We start from the raw sequence: 24,240 nt of genomic DNA on the forward strand, positions 1-24,240 counted from the left end.
CTCAACCAAGATGTAAATAAACAATCAAAATTTCATTGATTTCATTGTTTGTTGTTTTTGCAGTCTTGTTTAAATTGCACAAGGACTTTTATTTTTTTCTATGCATTGTACAATGTACATGTATATGAAATTAAGAATGATGGCTGGGACTGTATTTGGAATAAGGTAATGAGAGATAGAGGGGAAAAAAAAAAACATTGTTACATTGCATCTGTTTATTTATTTTTTTTTTTTGGAAGTACAATTACAAGTACAATTACTATTACAATTACTTTTGAGTAATTTGTAATCTAAGTTACATTAAATATTGCAGTGAGCCTGGCATAACGTCTCGATGCCAAAGGTCCTTACTAAATCGGTTGTTATGTGATAAAATGGCTTACAAACATGAAAACGTGTGCAATTTGATATTTTATAAATACTGGGAAATCTTGAATACCCTAAACTAGATTGTTTGCATGGCAAATGCATGATAGAGCCCGAGTAGTTGTACTGTTTTTATTTCACCAACATCTTCATCTTGCTGAAGTAGAATTCAGTGGGAAGAATCTTGGTGCAGAACCCTTGAAAAGTCTTGGGTTTTAGGAGACATATTTAGTGGTTTTGTCCATTTTTTATTGGTCTGATGTTTAAAAGCCAAATGTATGTGTATGTATGTGTGTGTGTGTGTGTGTGTGTGTTGCCATTTATCCAATAATATTTAATAAGAATACATATTTCAGGTAGGATTTCTTTTGCAGACATTTTTAAGAGGCGTAGATAAATACATGTACGGTACAAAATATTTTTAAAAAGGATATGCAAAATCGGGGTACATTATAGCAAGTAGATCTTACAAACTTTGATTTACATTTGAATAATTTTGGGCAAAAAACAAAACTGCAATATTTCAAAATCTAGGAGAATATATGAGGTTTTGGTTTAAGATTTATGGTCATTAATGTATTTCATGTTAAGGATGATCACAATGTACTTGATAACACAGATAAAGAAAGAATGTTTTTTGTTAATTATACATGTAGTATTGTTAAGCCCAGGAGCTCCACTCTTATAAGAAACATAGAGAATTTCAGTTCATGTTGTTACATGGTGTAGTTTACACCAAGGAACGTCTCATGAAGTTTGGTTTTGTAACAGACAATCTCTGGTCTCTTTTCCGACAAGAGCCCGAAACGTATTCACATTTATTTTTACACTGTGATATGGTTAAATCCTCATGGGAATAGGTAATTCAGTACTTTGGAATACTATAAATTGAGACACTTGGAATGGAGAGATACATGTATATTTTGTTGAATTTTGGTTTATATTCAAATACATTGAAGTGTGTGAACAGTTTGTTTGAATGAAATATAAGATCTAGCTGGGACGGAAAAGAAGGATATATGCCCTATAAAGAGAAAATATGAAATATTGTTGAATTGATAGAAACAGAAAAGAATTAGCAACAAAGGCTGGGAAATTAATTTACATTTTGCCATTTACAAAAGTGGGAAGCTTCACACAATTAGTTAGAATGAACCAGTTTGAAATTTTTAGTTAAATTTTAGTGGAATCATGATGGCCAATGGCACTTCTGGGCCCCATTTCATAAAAGATGTTAGGATATAGCAACTCTTGCTGGAGTGGCAACTTCCCATAGCAACAGCCAATCAGGAAGCTGGATTCTTGTCATTACCATGACAATTGCCACTCCAGCAAGAGTTGCTATCATATCACATTTTTATGAAATGGGGCCCAGGTTAACTGAAGGACATATTCCCATTAACGATGTGTAATGATGTGTATGTGCATTTGAGCGGCTTTAGTTAAGGTTCTGGCATTTTGTTTGTTTTCAGATTAGAGAAGGGCTGTCTCTCCCTCCTGTCGCCTTAGTTCTTTCTCCCCCTACCCCTTCTCTCCCTCTCCCTCACTCTCTCTATGTAATCATTCTCTTCTCTCACATTGTCCTCTTTTCCCCCCTACATTTTTCCATGCACTCCTGTTCAAATTATCGACAGGTGCAAGAAGGAAGAAAGGGTGAAGGTGCAATGATCAGGGGCAGATCCAGGAATTTTGTAAAGGGGAGGTGTCTTTATAGAAATTAAAGGGAGGCACACATGACCCCCGGCCCCATTTTTTCTTTTTATTCTTTTGTTTTAACAAAAAACAAAGAGGGGGCGCACGCCGGATCTGCCACTGGTGATTGGAAGAACATAATATTATACTTGGTGATCTGCTTGGTATAGACTATACTGGGTTAGAAGGAGCAACTGCGAAGTGCTGTGGCGGGGGGGGGGGGGGGGGGGGGATAGTTATGTATTTCTTTGGTCAATCCATGCAATACGATTGCATTATATGCTTCACTGTACAGTTGTGTGTTTTGTTTTTTATTTTGATGTTCAATACCAGGTGTTAGATATGATCAAGTTTTAATTCTTAAATATCCATGAGGCATGTAAACACATATGGGAAAGATATGATACCCATATAAGTGCTTTTGTTATATGTGTCAAAAATATGTGACTATTCTGTTACATTTATACAGAGGTATCAGCTTATAATTACTTTTTGTATTTTTTTATGTTGATGAACAAAGATAACTGAAAAAGTATGTGTTTATGTGTGTCCCCAGTCCCTACACCCCCCCCCCACCTCCCACGGAGTGGGGAAAACCCCTCAACAAGAATTAGAAAAGGACATCTAAATTCAATAGTTCTACAATGAAACCCTAGCTGTACTGAGGACAAAATGATGTCTATATTGATGAAGAGTGGGAATTTCCAGATTTACAAATCGCGCACAATGTGGCATTCTCAGAGCCCTGGGAAAAAAGAACCTCAGAACAAAGGCAGTTGCTGCATGAGACCATCACGACACGAGATCGGGGATTCCCCGAATTTGGTAAGGGATGGTGGCCGGCTTGGTACGCTCTGAACCAACGTGATGTGGTGCATCGAAATCAACCGCAGACACTAACAACTGCCTACAGTATATTTTGAGACTTTATGCCCTTTTTAGTATCAGTCATATCACACGATGGAGCCTCCAAGAAAAAGAAAAGCACAAGGAAAGCGTGAGAAACCACGTGGGAATAAGAAAAGACGAAAAGAAGGTAAGATATTTTGAATTCACGCGCGAGGTGTATTTTAATGACCCCACATACTGCATTTGATGTAACGTAGATCTCCTCATGAACTTCTTGTACTTTGTAGTGTCCTGACCTAAACTTACTTGGTTGATTAGCCCTCTATTCCTGTGGGAAGGGCTCTCAGTCTCCACTTGAAGGATACCACAGTGTCTGCAGATACAACGTGCTCTGGGTATGGGAGGGGGTTCCACGGCTTGACCACTCTATTAGAGTAGAAGTGGCCAGCATGCAAGTTGGGTTTTGTATTGTAGCGTCTATATGATACAGCTTGTAAGAGTGACCTCTATACTATTAGGCCCTACTTGTGTTTTTTGGGTGGGGTAGTCTAGAGAAGAAAATATCAGGCTTGGCTTTATAATGGCCATTGAGAGTCTTGTAAACATAGGTAAATTTTTATCTTTAAGATCAGTCTTGATTCTTCTCCCCTGAAGAGGTTCCAGTCTGATTTTTTCGCTACATTTAAAACGTAAGCATCTTGTCTGCACCTTCTCCAATGCTTCAATGTCTTTCTTTGTAAAAGGACTCCAAACTGTGGATGCATATTCCAATGCTGGTCTCACTATAGATTGGTAGAATGTGGTGACTTTAACTTCACTGAATCCTGTAAAACAGCGTCGAAACGTGGCAATCTTCTGATTTGCTTTTGTGACTATCTGTTGGATATGATTTGCTGGAGTGAGGATGTTGTTTACAGTGACACCCAAATCTTTTTGGCTAGTCACTTCTTGTTGGTAGATGCCATTAGGGATCTAATGTTTAAGGGAGTACTGAATCTAAAGCTGCACGTATGTATAAAACAACACATTTCTCAGCATTGAAGTCTAGCAGCCAGCGTTTGGACCATGCTGCCAGTTCATTTACATCCTGTAGGTCATTTTGAAGAGAGTCGCAATCTGATTTGGTGAAAATCTTCACAGCGGACTGTAAACTTTAGTGTCGTCAAACATCTGCGCAGTGGAGGAGACAGTGTCAGGAATGTCGTTGACGTAAAGCAAAAACAGCGAAGGGCCTATTATAGACCCTTGCGGAACTCCACTTGTCACTTTCCTCCAAGTTGAAACACCATTTCTAAGGACAACTTGCATGCTGTCTGCGCTGACTAATAGAAAGGATTCTAGATTTCTATCCAGGCTAAAACATGACCCCGTACTCCGAGATGCTTAAGCTTGTAGAGAAGTGACTTGTGCGGGACAGTGTCAACTGCTTTCCAAAAATCTAAATAAATAATGTCGACTCCTACTTTGTCATCGTATGCTTGAGTCCAGTCCAAAAGGCACTCCAGAAGCTGGGTGACACACTTGTGAGCACTTCTTCTGAAAGCAATGTTGGTGACATGATATCAAATTGTTAGCCACTGTATGCTCCACTAACTGATTGTACATAATTCGCTTGAGTACCTTGATGACTCGGCTAGTCAAAGACACTGGATGGTAATTGTTCGGGCTTACACATGAACCTTTCTTGAAAAGAGGGGTAATGTTAGCATCTTTCCAATCCTGTGGAACTTGACTGGACTGCAATGACTAGGTATTACGGCATGCACAGAGGCTTATCAAAGTCCATAACATTACGTAAAACGTTCACATGAATACCGTCGGGACCACAAGCCTTGTTGCTGTGAAGCTTAGAGAGTTTCTCTCTTACAATGTCAATAGTAATGTCTATATCATACGTAATATTTTCTGCCTCTGTATGTAAATCTGAGCATGGAATATTTGTTGGCTGATCCAGGGCAAGCCCAAGATAATGCGCACGTTACGTATGGGACATTCAGAGACTTTTATGACCTGAAAAATAGTGTTAATAGCCTTTGATCATTACGCACATCACCTGAGACGCGCTGCCTTGACGCTTGATAAACAGCAGCAGCGGCTTCAGGGACAGCGCGTCTCAGGTGATGTCTGTCTTTTGCCTGAGTCGCGCTGTCTTTGAAGATGTTGTTGTTGTTTATCAAGCATTTTGATTGTGAGATCATGTTGTTGCCAAATTTTTATGCCTCCGCCACGAAGTGGTGCCGGAGGCATTATGTTTTCGGGTTGTCCGTCCGTCCGTCCTTCCGTCCGTCCGTAATGAATTTTGTGGACAAGGTAACTATCAAAACCTGTTGAGGTATCCTAATGAAACTTGGCATGTATGTGTATTAGGGGGTGAAGTTGTGCCTATCAACTTTTGGGTGCACATGCTCAAGGTCAAAGGTCAAAAGGTCAAGGTCAAATACATAAAATTTCACTATTTCCACCATATCTATTGAATGCCTGAAGATATTTTCTTGAAACTTAGTGTATACATGTTTTACCCAATTAAGATTCTCTGGTGAAAGTTTGGGTCATGAGGTCATAGGTCAAAGGTCAAAAGGTCAGGGTCAAAGACATAAAATTTCACTATTTCCACCATATCTATTGAATGCCTGAAGAGATTTTCTTGAAACTTAGTGTATACATGTATTACCCAATTAAGATTCTCTTGTGAAAGTTTGGGTCATGAGGTCAAAGGTCAAAGGTCAAAAGGTCAAGTAAGAATATTAAAACTTCTTTTTTTTTTCTCCGTACCTTGGAAAATTGTTCAAGGTATCTTCATGGAACATAGTATATACATGTACTGACTGGAAGTGATTATCTAGAGAATGTAGGGTTCATGGGGTCAAAGGTCAGGGGTCAAAGGTCAAGTGCAAGACTTCAAAATTTTACTATTACCCTCATATTTATGCAATGCCAGCAGGGTTATTTTTTTACACTTGGTGTATGCATGTGTAACCTAATAGAAATTCTCTGGAAAGTTTTTTTTTTTCTCTTTTTGCCTCAAAGGTCAAAAGGTCAAAGATCAAGTGAAAGTGCTGAACTAACTTTTTCCTCCATATCTCGGAAGTGGCTCAAGTTACCTTGAAACTTAGTACTTATTATGCATGTTCTACCTGAAAGTAATTATCTTATGAATTTTAGGGTCAAGGGCCAGATGAAAATGGTAACAATTTACTATTCAATTCAGAAATTGGATTTTTTCTCCACACCTGTACCTTGAAAATTACTCAATGCCTAAATGTATGAATGGGTCAAAGTCAAGTTAAAGTCCTTAAATCCCTAGATACATGCTCTCCTATTCATCCAATTAAACCTACGTCAAGGAAGGTGAACATTCAACACATTTGTGACAAACTTGTCATTCCAATATTTTGCCATTTTTGTGAAAATGTAATCACACAGTGTCCACATGTACTATCTAGACCTATTGGAAAAATCATGCATTATGGCTGAGGCATACCAGTCGCCAAAGCGACATTTCTAGTTACCTCCATGAAATAATCCTTATTACTCTAAACCTCGTTCTTCAAAATAATCCCCTTAATCGAAAAAAAGCTATGACTATAATTTTTAAATCTTTTTAAGATAATAAAGATACCACTACCTTTGGAAATGAATGATGTTCCTAGGTGTACTGAGTTTGTACTTAGCTCTCTTTTGTATCGTCATGTAGGGTAGCAATAATGTGTCCATTTTTATCGCGCGCCTTCGTATCTTGTTATCTACTATCTTTGGTAGAAGTACAGATTTGCGGGCGCGCGCTATCGGTAAAGGTACGGTAACAACGGTACGGTACGGTAAAAGTTGTGCCAACGGTAAGCCCTCTCTTTACGTGAGTATTTTCCCGGTAGTCATGTCAGCTTTGCAACGGTTTTCAAACGGTAATGCTTGAATGAAAGCAGATCGGTAAGACAATATTTTACCAGTAAGGAACGGTTTTCCCGGTAGAGCAGTAAGTTACTTCATAGCGGTAGTGTAGCATACTGTACACATGAATGTATGCCATTTATACATGCATAAAATTTGCTATACATGAATGACTGCAGATCTGACACCGTAACATAACGCCTGATCACATTTATATAATCATATATAATAATATATATATTCACATATATATTCATATATTCATATAATCATATATTCATATATTTATATATTCATATATTCATACATGTAGTATGGACCTGTTGATCATTTGTGATTATTTGTAATTACTTGTAATTATACAGTTACAGACAAGCTTGATTTCACATAGACCATGTACAAAGTACAGCCGGGCCAAAGGCGGGGCCTTAGGCCGGACCCAAGGCCACGGGCCTTAGCCCAGAACCAGGGGCCCAGAGCCCAAGTGGGCCCAGGCCCGGGGGCCCGATGGCCCAGTGGCCCAGGGGCCCAGGGGCTCACGGGGCCCAAGGCCGGGCCGAGGCCAGGAGCCTACATGTAAGAGCTGGCTTAAGGCAGGGGGCCCAGCCAGGGGCCACCAGACTGAGACCACTAAGAGTACCAGTCATGACTTGCTGTGATAATGATGTGACAGGCCTGTGCATACACATATTATGTAAATACACTGTACAGGGCTGTGCATATTATGTAAATACACTGTACACTAACTATACACAGCCCAGTCGCTGTATAAATCGCGACAGGGCTGTACCTGAGCAGCCCACAACAAAGAGCAAACACAAAGCAAATTCTACAATTGCATTTAGTTTTGATACTTGACATCATTTTTTTGTCACCTCAAACGCATCAAAGACAATCTTTATTAATGAGACTTCATACCGTACCTGTTTTTCTGGGGTTATTTGTGGGAATTCTGCGATCTGGGTACTATTTGCAAATCTAACAACATGTGAAAATATCAACTCCTGATCATGTAACGTGCATGTGTACATTTCTGTGTTCACTGCTGTATTCCATGAACATGAATTCAACAACTACTGTTATATCCTGTAATATGAGCTGCCAGGACAAAACTCACATACGCTCTGATTCTGTATAGCAATCACTTTCAAAGCAATGTATTGATACATTGCTTTGAAAGTGATTATTTCATTTTTTTATATACATTTTGTCTCTAAATAATTGTATTTTTTAAGGAAAAAAGCTTAAAAAATGGAATTTATGTAAATTTATGCAAATTAAGCAAAAGGCATTAATTGTTTTTATTTCTAAATGTGTCCAATAATCTCATTACCCTTGAAAATATCAGGTTCAGCACTTAAATCACTTCAAATGGGTGCGCTAGCAGTTCCAAGACCTTTCTTTGGAGTATAATGCCTCTGTAAAACATGGAGCTATTGACCCCCTATTCATCGGATGTGCTGAAAATGTATTTTAGGACATTTCTGGAAGATTTCGCTGTAATTCCTTCCTTATTAGGGCAAGTCCAAGATAATGTCCCCTCAGATGCTCAAAATTCATCTTGATTTAATCAAAAAGTTATTGATGTCATCTTGTAGCCAAAGAGTTAGATTATATATTTCCAGCAAAGAAAATATTTAATTATGCAAATTTATGCAAGAAATATGGCCTTAATTTGCATAAATTAAAAACAAACCTTACGTATGGGACAAATTAAAAATATTTGTCTAAAATCAGTTGAATTTGTCCTTGACCTAGTTCCTTTATGGACATGACCCCTGTATGAGCTAGTATAATTTCCAATTGGTAAGACAAGGTCAGTACATTAATTATGCAAATTATGGTCTTTCCCAGAACGAAGTGTCCCATACGTAAGGATTTGAGTATGTTTTTTTAAGTTTTTTCTGAAGATTTCTAACATTGACCAATCATACTTTAGGAAGTTCTAATTTATTCATTTTAACTCCAGATTAGCAAAACTAAATGTGGAAATTCAATTAGTCCTTCATCTTATAACTAATTAAAGTTTGCTTACGTATGGGACAAATGCCTTACGTATGGGACATTACATGCAAAGTGAATGGGAAAACCGCCTTTTGACATGGATGCTACAATGTCCTTAGGACCTTACATTTGTTTGGTTAATGGTTATCTTTGCACCTTCTCTGATAGATATGTCTACCTCTCCTACTTAGTTGACCTCAGGGAGAGTGTAAGAACAGCATTATTGAGTCATTCCATGATTAAGAAAGGAAAATAAAGAATGTTCATTTCTTATTTTCATTACAGGCTGTGCAGCTGGTCTTCAATTAACATTCCTCCTTTTAACATTGTGATATTGGACATTTTCTTAATTCAGTTATCATTTTCAACTTTACCTCTCTACAAAATGACTTTGTCCTAGAGAATGGGATTCTTTGAGTGTCATTTTAGGTGCAGTACACTGTTCAGCATGTACTACAGGCTGTACAGCCAAAAAAGGGAAATCAAAACAATTGTGCTTGTGACACTCATCAATGACAACATTACAGGTCTTACTGAAAAGAAAAATCACTTGAGGTGCAGCAGGTAACTTTGTCATTACTTGAGATGATAGCAAAGGAAAAACCCTACGAGAATACTTTTGATTTTGATATGATGTTTAATATTTCAACTGCACACCCTCAGAATGTGTCATGACTTATCAAGGTCATGAACATGATTTCTGAAAATCCTGTAAAATGAAGACTTTAGTTCACATTTGCCAAGAACCACAATATCAATACTGGTTCTGTGGTTGGAGTGCTAATAACAAAAATTATACAAATAAATAGGGAATTCAATTTTCTTTTCTATATTGTGTTTGAAGAGACAGATGTGCTCTGAGACACCTTCATCAACTCATACTTACTTTGTACCCCACAGCTACACAATCATCAACAAGCATTGCAATCTGGTAGTGTATGATCAAATTAGGTTATTAGAATTTATCAAAATTGTAAGTTTCAGATCAGTGAGTTACTTAAGTGTTTCAAATCTAGAACTACATTTTCTCTTAAGATTTAAATGTACAAATGATAATCTTTCATGTAACATGTACAAAGTATAAACACAAATTTTGTCGTCTTTGGTTTCATAGACCTGAAGCCAAGCAATTTGAAAAAAAGAAGAAGCCAGCATTGGCACATACATTCTTCTATTTCTTTGTTCTACCTCGGCCTTTAAAATCTAAAAGTTTCATTAAAATTTGATTGATTTTGCAGAAGCTACAATTCACATGGCAAAACATGATGATTACAGAGCAAAATTAATTACTCTTGTTGTTGTGTTTTGTGCTGCATTTCAAACAATTACAAAGCTCTACAAAAACTTAGACAACTTGCAAGGTATAAAGCCTAGAACTACTGAAAGTACCCGCTTCAAACTGTACATGTACATGTATTTGCAAATTACATTGTACATGACATTTGATTTTACAGTTGAAATTATCAAGACTACAAATTAGTCATGGTACATGTGCATGTATGCTACATCAAGGTCGCAAGCTAGAATTCGCACATTTTTTTTTTTCATTTGATAAAAAATATTGACCAGAGTATTACAAATGGGCTAGAAATCGAGTGTCAGTATACTGTATCTGTATGTGTAGACTTCATGACGGAATCCAAACTAAGACATTTAACTGTAAATTGGTAATTACTTTTATTTGTCTTATATTAGCTTTTGTTAGGTATCTGAACCAGGAAAGTACCCACTTAGAAGTCTATTTCATTTGTTACAAGTTGTAATCTGATTTGTGGAACTGAATATGACACTATGGGGAAATTTAAAGTCATTCCCATGAATACACTTGTGCACTAAAGACAAATGTCCCATACGTAAGTTGAGCAATGTCCCATACGTAAGGTGTACTTTCGTTAATTAAACCAACTTCATGACAATATGCGCCATTCTTTTGCAGTGAAACTTTGCTGAAAGATACTTCAGTATTGTACCTTTCTTCACTTCTAAACAGAACTTGATCAGTAAGGTACTTTCAGAGAATTTTCAATTCAAACTTTATTTTGAAAAATCTAGTTTTTCTCTGGTCCCATACGTAAGTTGCCATATTTTTCTTAATAAAATAATTAATCCAAGGTCAAATGACATCAAACTTAAACACAATATTCTTCTCAGGGCTACCAGTCCTCCTGATGATAAACAGTAAAATCCAAGTGCTCCTTCATTACTTTTCAGAGGTTTGAAATCTCTGAATGTCCCATACGTAAGGTGCGCGATATCTTGGACTTGCCCATTATCATTTCCTTGTGATTATTTCATTTTTTTATATATATCTTGTCTCTAAATAATTGTATTTTTTTAAGGAAAAAAGCTTAAAAAATGGAATTTATGTAAATTTATGCAAATTAAGCGAAAGGCATTGTTTTTATTTCTAAATGTGTCCAATAATCTCATTACCCTTGAAAATATCAGGTTCAGCACTTAAATCACTTCAAATGGAGAGTTTTATCCAATTTTTTGACAAAAGTCTAGAAGTTGGCGGCCATCTTGGATTTTTGCGGCCATTTTGAGTATTTCTACTTGTGTGCTTGACACTCGAACCAAAATTGATCTATAGACAATTACCTTTACAATGACCAGTACCAAAAATTAAACTTTTACATCAACTTGAACTGAAAATCAAAAATAACACATGCAAGGCCCCCCACTATTTATCATGGTGATCGATATCTAGGAGAAGTATAATCATGTAAAAGATGGAGAAAAATGACCTTCACAATTATAGTCTAGAAGAGAAAATATGTGCCGTTACGTATGGGACCAGAAAAATTTTGTTTTTTTGAACATTTTTTTCAACCTCAAAACTCTCTGAAAGTATTTCATTCTACAACTTGTAACTCACTGTGATGAAAGTCACAACACTCGAGATTATCAGAGGTAAGTTTCATGTCATGAGGCAAAAAGCTGTAATTACAGGTTCAAATTAAAGACAGACATGACGTGTTACGTATGGGACAGTTACGTATGGGACACTTTGTCCCCCATTCGTTTAGTGTGTGGAGAACCATGTTTATGGGTATTTTGCATAATTATTGAAGTAAAATCAGTTGAAACTACTCAATACTGATCCAGATTGTCACGGAAACAATATTCCCCAAATATTTACCATCATAATCATATTTAATCATATTTTTATATTTTTATGACCAACCTGAGTGTGCATGCCCCTTGTCCCCCATTCGTTCAGTGTGTGGAGAACCATGTTTATGGGTATTTTGCTAAATAATTTTGTAAAATACCCATAAACAAATTTTTGCGTTGTTATTGAGGTAGAATCAGTTGAAATTACTCAAATACTGATCCAGGTTGTCAAGGGAACAATATGCCCCAAATATTTACCATCATAATCTGTAATCATATTCTATATTTTTATGACCAACCTGAGTACAGTGTATGTATGCCCCATATTTTTATCAGGATAGTTACTACTAAAAAATTGAATAGTTAAGTGTTTACTTCCATTGATGAAGGACAGTTTGCCATTCAGTTTCAATAAAAAACAACTTGACACAAGAAATATTCAATTTAATAAATATGCAATACCTGCTGCATGGAACCCCAGTAATTGAGTGAAGATGTCTGTCTAGCAATCAGGTCATTGATACGAGTCACACCTCGATATGTACATTGTATACCCATGATTTTTGTCATGGCTACTACTGAAAACTTAGTAAGGACAATTTGTTTATCACTTGCAATAAAAGAAATTACACAAAAAACACTAATTTGAAGTAACATCTCCATTATCATCACATACATGTGTTATACAATGCAGCTACAATGTAGCTAGAGCTCTACATTGTGTGGTGAACAGTACCCAATATACTTGTAGCTGAACTGCAATTTTTCAATATGCTTGTGTATTTGGCTTCAGTACCCTTTAAATCAGAGGTCTCTACTTAAAGGGACTGTACAGTTCTGGTTCAGATGGGAATTCTGATTTCAACTTTTACAAGATTAGCACTTCTTTTATGAAATATTTAAATAGCATACAATTCTAAGAGGAATTCAAAGTTAACATGACAAAAATCCGTTTTGAAATGGCTGAGATATCCAGAAACGTGGTATCCTAACAAAAGGTGGGTCACATTTTTTATTAGGACCACTTCATTTTACTTTTTATTTGTTTTTTGTTGTTGTTGATATCTCAGCCATTTCAAATTGGATCTCCATCAAATAAACTTTGAATTCCTCTAGTCTTAGAATTGTAATGCTCTTTAATAATTCATATAATTGGTTTCCAATCATCTCGTAAAATGTTGAAAGCTGAATCCCCATTTCTACAAAAACTACACCATCCCTTTAATGCTGATTTTCATTGTGTATTTTGCCATCTCCCCCTCCCCCTTTCTGAAAATTGTTCAGTCAAGTACATGTATTGTTTCAAGTGTTTGTAACTCAAAAGTAGCTGCAAAGTTGGGATGCTTTCTTCAGGATGATTGACCATTGTGTACTGAGAGACCCTCCCAGCTAGCTACATGCATTCACATGCATTATGTATGAGGATTTCCCATACGTAACGCATTTGTCCCATATGTAACATTATTTAATTGCCTAATAAAAAATATTTCTTTTACTGTTTTTTCTTTTTTCTATGGTATTTAACTTCTCTAAACAATAAATTAGAACTTTCCAAAAGGGCATTCAAATAACCTTAGAAATTTCAGAGAAAACCTAAAAAAATGACCTCAATTGGTTACGTATGGGACATCTCATGATAAGACACGAGCTAATTTGCATAATCATTTGCATAATCCCTAAATTTTCATACCAAGTTAAACTATTTGATGAACTTCTTATGTCCACATTTTAATCAAATATCATTTGCTTTCCTTTGAATAAATATGAATTTTTATAAATGTCCCATACGTAACGCTGTACTTCACATTTATGCAAATGAAGCCCTTGAAATTTGCATAAATATACATAATATCATTTTTTCCTCCATGGAAATCAAAACTTCAACTCATAAGCTTCAAAATGATACCAAACATGTCAATATTGAGCAAAGATGAAATTTTGCCTTCTGAGGGGACCTTATCTTGGACTTGCCCTCCACCAATTCAGGTGTATGAAAGAACGCTTTCAAAAAAGTTATTTAAAATTTCAGCTTTAGCTTGATCCTCAGTTATTTTGTTACCGTCATGCTCGAAATCTTCAACTGTAGCGGAAGATCTAGTAAAATGTCTAGCATAATTGAAAAATTTCTTGGGTTCATCTTTAATCTGGTCCATCAGCTTATCCTCATAGTCCAATTTGGCTTTTTTTACGACTTCTTCGGTGTGGATTTTGGCTTGAGAATACTGTTCATGATGAACCATCAGCCCTAATTTTCTTGCTTTCACCGCTGCTTTTCTCTTTTGCTTCTTGGCTTTCGGTACAGATTTGAAATGAGTCCATGGTGGCTTATGACGATTCCCACATTTAACAGTTTTGGCTGGGATGAACTGTATCTACCCTACCCTCCTTTCATGCCCAAACCCCTCCCCTCCTTTGGTATTAGAGTTGTAGGCCTAATAGAAATTCAGATCTAATTCACTTGTGAGCAAATTTAAGATGGTGTTAAAGGCTCCACTTATGTTGCAGTTCTCGGCAAGAGTTCCATGGTCATGTCATAGACTCTAGATCTATCTATTTTACACCTGCTAAAATTGACAACATAATATTAACGTTAAGTGATATGTATAATCTAATTCTAGGTGGCTTTAGTCTAGGGTTAGGGTTAATTTCAAATTTAAATTTAATAGAAAACAAGAGTGTAGACTGTATGTTTAGGGTTTAATAGGGTTAGGTTTAAAATTAGTTAGGGTAAAACGATCGCGGTGGGTTAAGGCAGACCCAACCCTGGAGTCCTCAGTTAGTGGGGGTAGTTTCGACATATGGAACTGTTTCCCATCTCCCAGGTCTCCTGCCTATACTATCATCAAATCCATGCTTAACCCGTTGAGGACGAGTCCCGAGTATACTCGGGCAGGTGTCTATGGGAAATGTGTGTTGTAGCAAAATCAAACCGTCCTCAACGGGTTAAAATACAAAGTAAATCTCACTAATAATCTGGGTGCAACAGTTTACAACTGTACAGTGGAGTGTGGTGCCCGGGGTTACAGCTATGGCAACCCCAATACACCGGTGACCACCCATGCCAAAACTCAACCGTGTGCAAGCAATAGCATAGCTAGGTTTTACTATTACTATTCACTCTGGCGTGGGGCACTGTAACTATCACAGTACGTGTTGGGGTCGCTGGTGAGGTTCAAGTTCAAGTTCAAGTTCAAGTTTCTTCATCTTTCTTCCTTCCTTACATGTACAATAATACATTGAATGTGTCTGACAATTAACAAGAGAATATATCAAGTATACAAATATAATAGAATACACTGGTTAGATCAGAGAAAAAGAAGAAAGATGAGGAGACCCTATAGAAAAGCAGAGCTTGTGAAATTAGGGGTCCTCATAGTATTAAAACAACTAATTAAATGCAAGAATTTCTTTTAAAAAAACCCACTATAAAACTATAACAAGCAAGGGGGTATAGATAGAGAAAAAACTATTTACAAAAGGGACATGACATAAAACAAAAAGATAGAGAAAAAAGAAAGAAGGAACAAAAGCAAGTAAATGACTGATGTAATTCACAAAACAACAAGGGGGGGGATAGATAAGTTGGCTACAACTGAGAAGACGAAAGGAAGTCCACAGTTCTCTAAGCAAAGGTTATGCAGCAACAAAATAAGGAACTGTTTAGAATACCGGTACCATAGTTAAAAAAGAAAGAAAAAAAAGCTTATACTAGCCCGACCAGACGCTGTGCGTTTTTACAGCGACTGGGCTATAAGGTTCTACGTGTAGTTTGCTGTCAAATTTTGATGGCATTATGTTCGAATCATGGGTGGCTTTAATTTCATCTCTTTCAAAATTGTGAATCTATACTTGATGTGCTAGAAATATAATGACTTTCTTATGGATTATATCATGTGTCTGTTTTGTTACTTATTGGTCAGGACAAAGATGTGAATGTCCCAAGATATTAACCATAAATAATTACCTTTTTAGTGAAAATATAAATTAATTTATTCAGTTGTGCTTCACTTGTGAGTTGCTGAGTTCACAAATCACAGTTGGATCACAACTTTAACAATCCAGGTGAAAATGTTTTCTTGCGCTTGCGTAATAGCGCATTTATATTAGCATCGGCGTCAGTTCCCCAAAACAACATCTTGCGAAAATGTCTTTTATATATTACCTCCTTCGCAAAAATACCTGTATATGCAAAAATAACAGCATCCATATTTTCAGTGTGACACTTGAGCCAAATCAGCCCATCTGCAACTGCCAGTTTGTTTGAAATCTCTCTGGACAAAACGAGTACAGCGACACTGTACCATTTCCACCTAATGATGGTTTAATATCCTCAAATGAGTAAAGGTGTTCCATACCAATGAGCATACTCTAGGGCAGGAATCATAAATGTGTAGTGCAGCAATAATGTCACAAATGTGAAGTCAGTATAAAATAGTGTTTCATTGCAAATAGGTACTTATTGAATGTACATGTACATTCCTGGAGGTCACATGGACCTGGTAATTCAGCTTCACCTTGTCCTGGATGTTGATGCTCATGTACTTGGATCTCTCATTGTTTTATAAACCATGAAACTTGGAAGTTTAGAGCTTTTCTGTGATGCTCATTACTTGGTATTTTAGGATGGAAATTCATGAACTAGTCTCTTGCCCAAATCTGTAGGCCACAAGGTCCTTTTTTGCATACAATGTTCAGCAGCTTCCAGTGTAGCTACATTTCAGTGCATGAAGCAGTTGCCAATGATGTGGTATGATTTGAAATTCTGAGAGGCCAGGGAATCTCTGGCTTATTCCCTGCCCGAACAGATGATGATGTGTAATGTTGATCCCTTCCTCCGCCTCCCCCCGAGTTCTTCAAGATAGGGATAACAGGTTGCAAGAGTTTTTAATGCTAGTGTATTAAATTAGATAGGTTTAGAAGTGCAGAATTGTGTGCTAACACACTGTTTTTTATTCTGCATATATATCTCAATGCACTTTAACAGAATTTGCTGGTTAAGATTGGTGTTATGTCACCATCAGTATTCATGAGTATTTGTTTGTTTGTTTTTTTCCATTTTTGTCTATTCAAAGAATCCACTGTAAATAGGGATCCATCCTCTGATGAGGATGGTGAGCCTGCGCTTTACACTCCCCAGCTCATGTTTCAAGCTGGTGAAGATGGTTCATCCAAAGAATCCGTCTCCCTGCCAAACCCTCAACTGTTCTCCTCCGGACAGACTGTCAGCTCTGATGGGTCAGCAACACAGCCAACATCTTCATTCAGTTCTATTGCCCACAAAATGATGGTAAGACCAACATTTTAGGGGTGAATTATTGAGACATGTACTGAAGTCCCCATTTTCAGAGATCAAATGTTGTAGTTATGATATAATAAAATCTGCAATCCATTGTAGATGCATCTTTTCATTCTGATAATTCAGTGTCAGTGCTGTCATGAATTTCTTTTACTAGACTTCCAGTGTATTCTGAGCAAGATGTCTGATGAGATTGGTGTAGGATCAATAATTCTTATCATATTCAGAAGAGACCATACAAGAACAATGATTTCAAATGTAAATGTCTCCCATATAGGCCAAGATGGGTTACCAAGAAGGCAAAGGTCTTGGAAAGAAAGAGGAGGGGCGTGTCAACATCATCGAGACTTCTAAGCAGAGGGGACGTCGGGGTCTGGGCCTGAAGATGGAGGGATTTGAACCTAGTTCACTGGTGACATGGTCGGGCACTGAAGAGGTTTGTTTGAATCAATTTGATTCTTAGAAGAGTTGTGATGGCTGAAGTACATTTTTCACTGTTTAACGAGTATGTACTTGAAGGATGAATATGAGTCACCTGTCAGGGCACCACACATAACATACTGATGTTGTGAAAATTGCGAAATGAGGTAATTTGACTTGAATAGGAAAGAAAGTTCAGGAATTGAAAGTGTGATGTCCTAACAAATCCTGTTTGAATTTCAGAGACTTCGATTATCATGACATTCTAAACTTTGGGAGTTTCATGCAGCATGTGGGCAAGGTGATGTGAATTTCCTATCTCCTTTCTGCATTACTCAATTTGAACTTCATTGTTGATTTTCATTAAAAAACAAAACAAAACAAAAAAACAACCTGCTTAATGTGGTGGCCAGTTTTCTTAGTATTTTTGTTGTAAGTTTTAACAAAATAAAGTTGGACAAGTTATAGTATCATTGGAAATCTGATATCTTCAAAGTTAGTAATGAATGTTCAATGACTTTATCAGTGTTTGGTGGTGGTGAGTCATATCAGTAACACAAATAGACTGAAACTACATATCAGTGAAAGTTCTTATTGACATGACTAAAATTCTTTGGCCATTATTGCCATATCCGTGTCAGAAAGTCATGTACATAGGTATTCTTTATCAGAAACATTATAAGCTGCATTTTTGTAACGGGCTATGTATAAGGCTTTAACTTGAACCTATGTATTGGTTGGTTATTGCCCTTGACTTTGCATCATCTTTTACACAACACAGATTTCCTCAGAAGAGACGGTAGAGTGGCTTACATCACCACAAGGAATTTTGTCCAGCAGAGAGATAGCAGACTGGAAAGTTTACTGGGATGCTCAGCCGGTTAGATGTCATTTTCTTTTCCTTCTTTCTTTTTTTTTTTTTTCTACTTGTCTGTTAAATTACATGATAATAAAACAAGCCAGCCATTTCTTTTTTCATGAAGAATAAGAAATATGTGCACATAGTTAAAGGTATTACCCCACATTTGTAAACCTGCAGCAATTGGTCTCATAGTTAGCATGGAGTTTAGGTATGATTGTAGTAACACCTGTGCAAAATTTCGTTCCAATTAGTCCATTACTTTCATAAAAATAAGTGAAAATGCACCGTATGCATGCGTATAAAAACGCTCGCTAGCTCCGGTCCACGCACGTACTACATGCATGCGATACATGTGTAAGTTAATGTGCGTAGCTAGCCCGCGCTCGTAATTCGATTTTGACCCGGTTTGAAAATTGATTTTAAAACGATGATTTTCTCTCTTTTATCGAATGGTATAGACAAAGAGCAACAGGTGAGGTATGTTACTGTTATAATTTGTACTTGAAGTCATACTGGACCTGTTTTATGCAGTTTTGATTTTCGTGGGTTTGCAAATGTGGGCTAGTACCTTTAAAAGGAAAAGCTTTGTCATGTATTGTAGAAATGAGCACTTCACATTTCTGCAGTGAAGACAGTGAAAAGAATTTATTTATATAGTTTGGAATGTAGTACTTGGTCTCCTGCATTTGAAATTGAAATGTAACCAACTCCCTGGGTGACAGATGGAAAATATTCCAAAGTTTGATCCAATTTGGATATTTGTCATTTTGTTTTACTTCACAGGCAAAATTAAGTATTTCTTTAAATTACCATTCATGTGTGCTAACTGCACCACTGGAGCCTGGAAAGTTTATTGCAGGTCCATAGTAAACAGACTAAATGTGCCAGATTTGTTTGTTTTTTGTTTTTTTTTAATGCTGCATTGCAGTGAATCCATCTGTATTGATGTTAATCTTATTTTCATTGTGCATATCAAATATGTCTCTACTTATTTTATGTTCTAGGAAAAACTCACGATAGATGATGAGACGCAGTTTTGTGATGGAGAGATATTGAAGACACTCTTGAATCAAAAGGTTTGCAATATTCTGATTGTGTTTATTGGACTTTCAAGGTAATAAGGAATGTATCTACTTGGCAACATATGCAACATATTTAAAAAAGAAAAGTTTCCCTTCATTGTTATTTCAAACTAGTTTTGCATTGCCAAAAAGTTTTCTCATCTGAACAATACAAACCACAAGACAGCATTGATGCATGTTTTATTCATTCTATGCCACATCCATAATACTCCACAGAACAGTTAAACAAAACAATGTTTAGAGAATCATGACATGTTTGTAAATGACATTTAAACAACAGATCATGTTATGTCCTTATTAAAGTGTTAGATTTCTTTTATATGCTGCTCTTTTTAAATCCATTGTGTGATCACAGCTGTGCCTTGTTTGAATTAAAAGTGTTACTGCAAAGTTGGGTAACATTCACAATCACCTCTTGGCAGACAACGGGTCATTATATGCCCTTTCATACTCACTGCTTTTTGTTGGCAAAAGAATATCGGTAGCACAAACACAAGTAAATGAAAACCAGTATGATTTACAGTTTTGTGTTACTCCTTCAAAAACAAGATTGACTTATTGGTTTTCAGTCAGCCTTTGACCTCCTCGATGGCGAAGAAATGCGACAGGCAAGGACACGCTCTAATCCCTACGAAACAATACGAGGCGGGATTTTCCTGAACAGGGCTGCTATGAAGATGGCTAACATGGACTTTTTGTGTGACTACATGTTCACCTCACCAAAATATCCTGATGGGGTGAGTGACAGGGACACTGTATTGCCCAAAACTACAAGATATAAGGAGTGCGAAAACTATGTAAATGTAATCAATTAACAATGGTTTGGATCCATACTGGGTAAGGGAAGGGTCCTGGAGATGCACTCACTGGGTGCGTTCAAGTGCTCTAAAGCGAACCAAAGTGAACTGAACCAAAGCACAACGTAGTGAACTGTGCCAGATTTGAGGTGTTCGAGCACTCTGTTGAGAAAGCGTATCTCATGAGTTATTTTTAGAGGGGGTCACGCATTTTGTAGCAAGAAGGCATTTACCTGGCGCGCTTAAACTACTTACAGTTGTCCCAAACTAAGAGAATGAACTCACTGCGTTATGACGTATGTGCATGTTACGCGTGTTCTCACATGCAAACTTTTGGTACATTTTTGGTACTCTTTTGGAGTACATTGGCAAGTGGTCCACTTTTGGCTCGATTCAGTACAGTACACTTAAGGAGTGTTCGAGGGCTCCTGGCATGGGTACAGTATGGTACAGTTCGCTTTAGGAGAGCACTCGAAAGCGCCCACTGTCTGTACAAACTTGGTCAGCCTAGTGCAGAGTCTATGTACATTTCAGAATTCATTAACGAGTGACTTATCAGAGAGGGGACAGACACTTTAAGGAGAGTATTATTCAAATAATACACATCAGTGGGGCATTATGGAGAATTACACACACAGGAGGGTACCTTTGGAACAGTTAAACATGCCCAAGAAGATAGCTGAGGGTGTTTGGACTGTTTAAAAAGTACCAAGTGTGGGTTATTATACCGGTGCCTGAACAAAACGATGTGTATTACGTGCTTTATATAATAAAGCAGAACCTTGTCATTAGATTACCCTCATTGTGAGTAAATAAAATGATGAAATCTTGCCTGGTCTAACCGCGACATAAAAGTGCTCATGATTGACCAGTCATTATATTGTAGTACTAACTAGTCATTGAGCAAAATTGTGTGTTAAGCAATATAGATGCCTGTTAACACAAATGCTCTTAATTTTATAGAGTAGCATAAATGCCTTCTTGGTTATAAAGCAACTGAAAGGCAATAGTTACAGTATTTAGTTAAAGTGTTATTTATTATCATGTACCAAAATTTACTTATAAATATCTTTGTACCCCAATGAAATGAAAAAAATTAAAGTTGTACCACAAAATCACAATTCTATTACTTGAACACCATAACCTGTCAATGTCCAGTTTGTTTTGTAGAGTCTTGATTCAAATCAAGAAACTGTCTTGATCTTTGCTATGTTTACTAGCACAAATTCAAGCCATGCAAAAACCAATTAAAAAAACAAACAAACAAACAAACAAACAAAAATGGCAAAAAAAAAGAAAGAAAAAGAAAATGAAAGTAAATGATCAGTAAAACTGGTTGCATCTAATTCTATGAGTGATGCACAATTCTCCCTCTAGATTCACCTAAAATTTTTGCCTAAGATGTGACATCATATCAAATAACGCAATTAAGTCTTCTCTTTCATTCATATAGGAAAATACATTGCAGGTGTTCAGAAAGGGAGAGACGTCAACAAACGTAATCATGTCGAGTTGTATTTAAATCTCATCATCCATTAATTGAAGAAAAGTGTTTGTGAAACATGGGTGACTCATCGACACCTGTTTTGTTTTGTTTTCTTTTTGTCTCAGGAGTTAATAAATTAAGATTAAAACTTTGGTCATGAAATTGTTTTCATAATTCATTGTCACCAGTCACTCAAAAATAAAGGCACAAAACAGACACAGACAAGCAAACAAGAAACCATCTCAAATGAGAGAATCAAACGGTTAGTGAAAAAAAGGGGGAAGTCCAGTAGAGGGTCTTCAATATCGGGGAAAAGTCAAGGAGTTTGAGAGAATAAAAGTTTAGGTAAGTTTGTCTTTGCATTTTTCTTTTTGTTACTGGTATCCACCCTTTGGTCATACAGAAGCCTATTGTGAAGGGAAATGAATTGCTCTACTTTGCCGACGTCTGTGCCGGCCCTGGAGGTTTCTCAGAGTACGTCTTGTGGAGGAAAACCCAGGCTGGCCGTGACAAGAACTTTCGGGTCAAAGGATTCGGCTTCACCCTCAAAGGAAGCAATGACTTCAAGCTGGAGGATTTCTATGCAGCCCCCTCAGAGTTCTTTGAGCCACATTATGGTAAGTCTCAGTGAAGATATATTTTCATGGCAAGATATATGAAGAAAAAAAAAAGAAAAAAAACTTTATAGCAGAATGGTATGTGGCAGGGGCGGATCCAGGAATTCCGTAAAGAGGGGGCTCTTACACAAAATTAAAGGGGGCTCATGCACCCCTCCCCCATTTTTTCCTGTTTTTTCTTTTGTTTTACCCCCCCCCAAAAAAAAAATAAAATAAAAAATAAAATAAAGGGGGCGTGCCTGTTGTGCTCCCCCCTGGATCCACTACTATGTGGTACTAGTCTACATGTATGTATGCCAACTCTTCCAGTTTTTTTACAAGCATTCACAATTTTTGAAAATTTTCCTTTTGAAACCAGAAAGTGGCCTGAATTACAATACCAGTACTCATACCCCCCCCCCCCATTTTAGGTTAAGCATACTGCATTGAGGACTTTCTTCACATTCTCTCTTTTTTTTTCTTGGACCGTGCAACCATCTTCTGCCTGTCAGATAACTTGATATATGTGGGTATGGAAGTACTAATCAAAAACCTTTCAGAGTCATGTTGCATGCCCACCATGAAATTCACAATCGTGCACCATCTTGATTTTTTAATGCTAAATACTTTCTGACTTTGATTGGTAGGTGTGCATGGGGATGGTGACATCATGAATAGTGACAACCAGACAGAGTTCAGGAGGTTTGTGATGCAGCAGACTGATGGAAAAGGAGTCCACTTCGTCATGGGTGATGGGGTAAGTAACTCGCATGAACTCTAAATGTGTCATGGTGTAAAACCCTTGTGTGCCACATTATTCAGGGACCGCAATGTAGCCATACTTTGGGAAACCTTTCTGTTTTTCAAATCCATCTAACTCTCATAGATTGTTTTTACTCTGGACATGTAAAGAGCAAAGTTGCAGAGAAAATGCTGAATGTTTTGATGTAAATTTTATGACAAATCTATGATTGTCAGATCAAATGACATGTAAATGAAAGTAGCCATATTATTGTACAAGCATGACTTCTGCACACAAACAGTGACAGAAACTTAGAATCTATTCACAAATCCAGTAGGGAACCACTGCTTGATAGTCACTCATGCATAAAATACAAGCTACATGTGACTGGAATGGAATCACAAAAAAGCGCTTTCATTATGCTGTGCCATTTGGCAATTTATCAGTCTGTCTGGGTGGGGTTGTGCATTTGAGCACAATATACAAACTTGGCATGCCGTCAACTGAGTCATGGCGTGCGAACATGGCACATAAAGAGTTATGTAAAGACACTTGCAGCAGCATCAGGTACTGTAAAACACGATATATTCGCGGCATGAAAATTTTGCGATTTGGAGTCGACAGCCTTTCTTGCAGCATGACATTTTCGCAACTTACCACTGGCATCCAATGCATATTGTGTAGGCAAGAACTTTTGCGTGCATTTTAACCCTAACTAGGCCGGGCTATTCAGGTAGATGATAGAGCCGGGGGGGGGGGGGGCCTCCCAGGCCCCCCCTCCGGATCTCGGCCGTCGACCGCGCAATCACGACGAAAATTGGCACACGCATTGCCTATGATGTCATCTAAAGTACCATGAAGTTAATTTTTTCAAAAATTATCATTTACACTAAATTATGCTAATTTATGCATAATGATGCATGAAATCAGACAATTTGGTATAAATCACTAAGTAAAGCTCAAAACAGGCACATTTTTTGTGTAAATATTCTTTTTAGTGTCCTTAGCAAATGTAAGAGAAAAAAATTGCGCAATCAGAAAAA

The 24,240-nt window shown here is 37.1% G+C and overlaps 1 protein-coding gene across 1 annotated transcript in view; it reads left to right on the forward strand.

Moving 5' to 3' along the window:
• The first annotated feature begins 2,927 nt into the window (after positions 1 to 2,927).
• Positions 2,928 to 24,240, forward strand: part of LOC140234482 (cap-specific mRNA (nucleoside-2'-O-)-methyltransferase 1-like) — a 36,575-nt gene continuing 15,262 nt past the window's right edge. The window contains exons 1-8 of the mRNA XM_072314530.1: positions 2,928 to 3,094; positions 16,989 to 17,203; positions 17,490 to 17,648; positions 18,414 to 18,512; positions 19,499 to 19,570; positions 20,146 to 20,313; positions 22,263 to 22,476; positions 23,103 to 23,212. Of these exons, the coding sequence (XP_072170631.1) occupies positions 3,019 to 3,094; positions 16,989 to 17,203; positions 17,490 to 17,648; positions 18,414 to 18,512; positions 19,499 to 19,570; positions 20,146 to 20,313; positions 22,263 to 22,476; positions 23,103 to 23,212 (1,113 nt within the window). The 5' untranslated portion in view covers positions 2,928 to 3,018. The remainder of the gene's footprint in view (positions 3,095 to 16,988; positions 17,204 to 17,489; positions 17,649 to 18,413; positions 18,513 to 19,498; positions 19,571 to 20,145; positions 20,314 to 22,262; positions 22,477 to 23,102; positions 23,213 to 24,240) is intronic.

The sequence above is a fragment of the Diadema setosum genome, chromosome 1 (genome assembly GCF_964275005.1).
Source record: "Diadema setosum chromosome 1, eeDiaSeto1, whole genome shotgun sequence".
In the NCBI taxonomy this organism is placed as follows: Eukaryota; Metazoa; Echinodermata; class Echinoidea; order Diadematoida; family Diadematidae; genus Diadema; species Diadema setosum.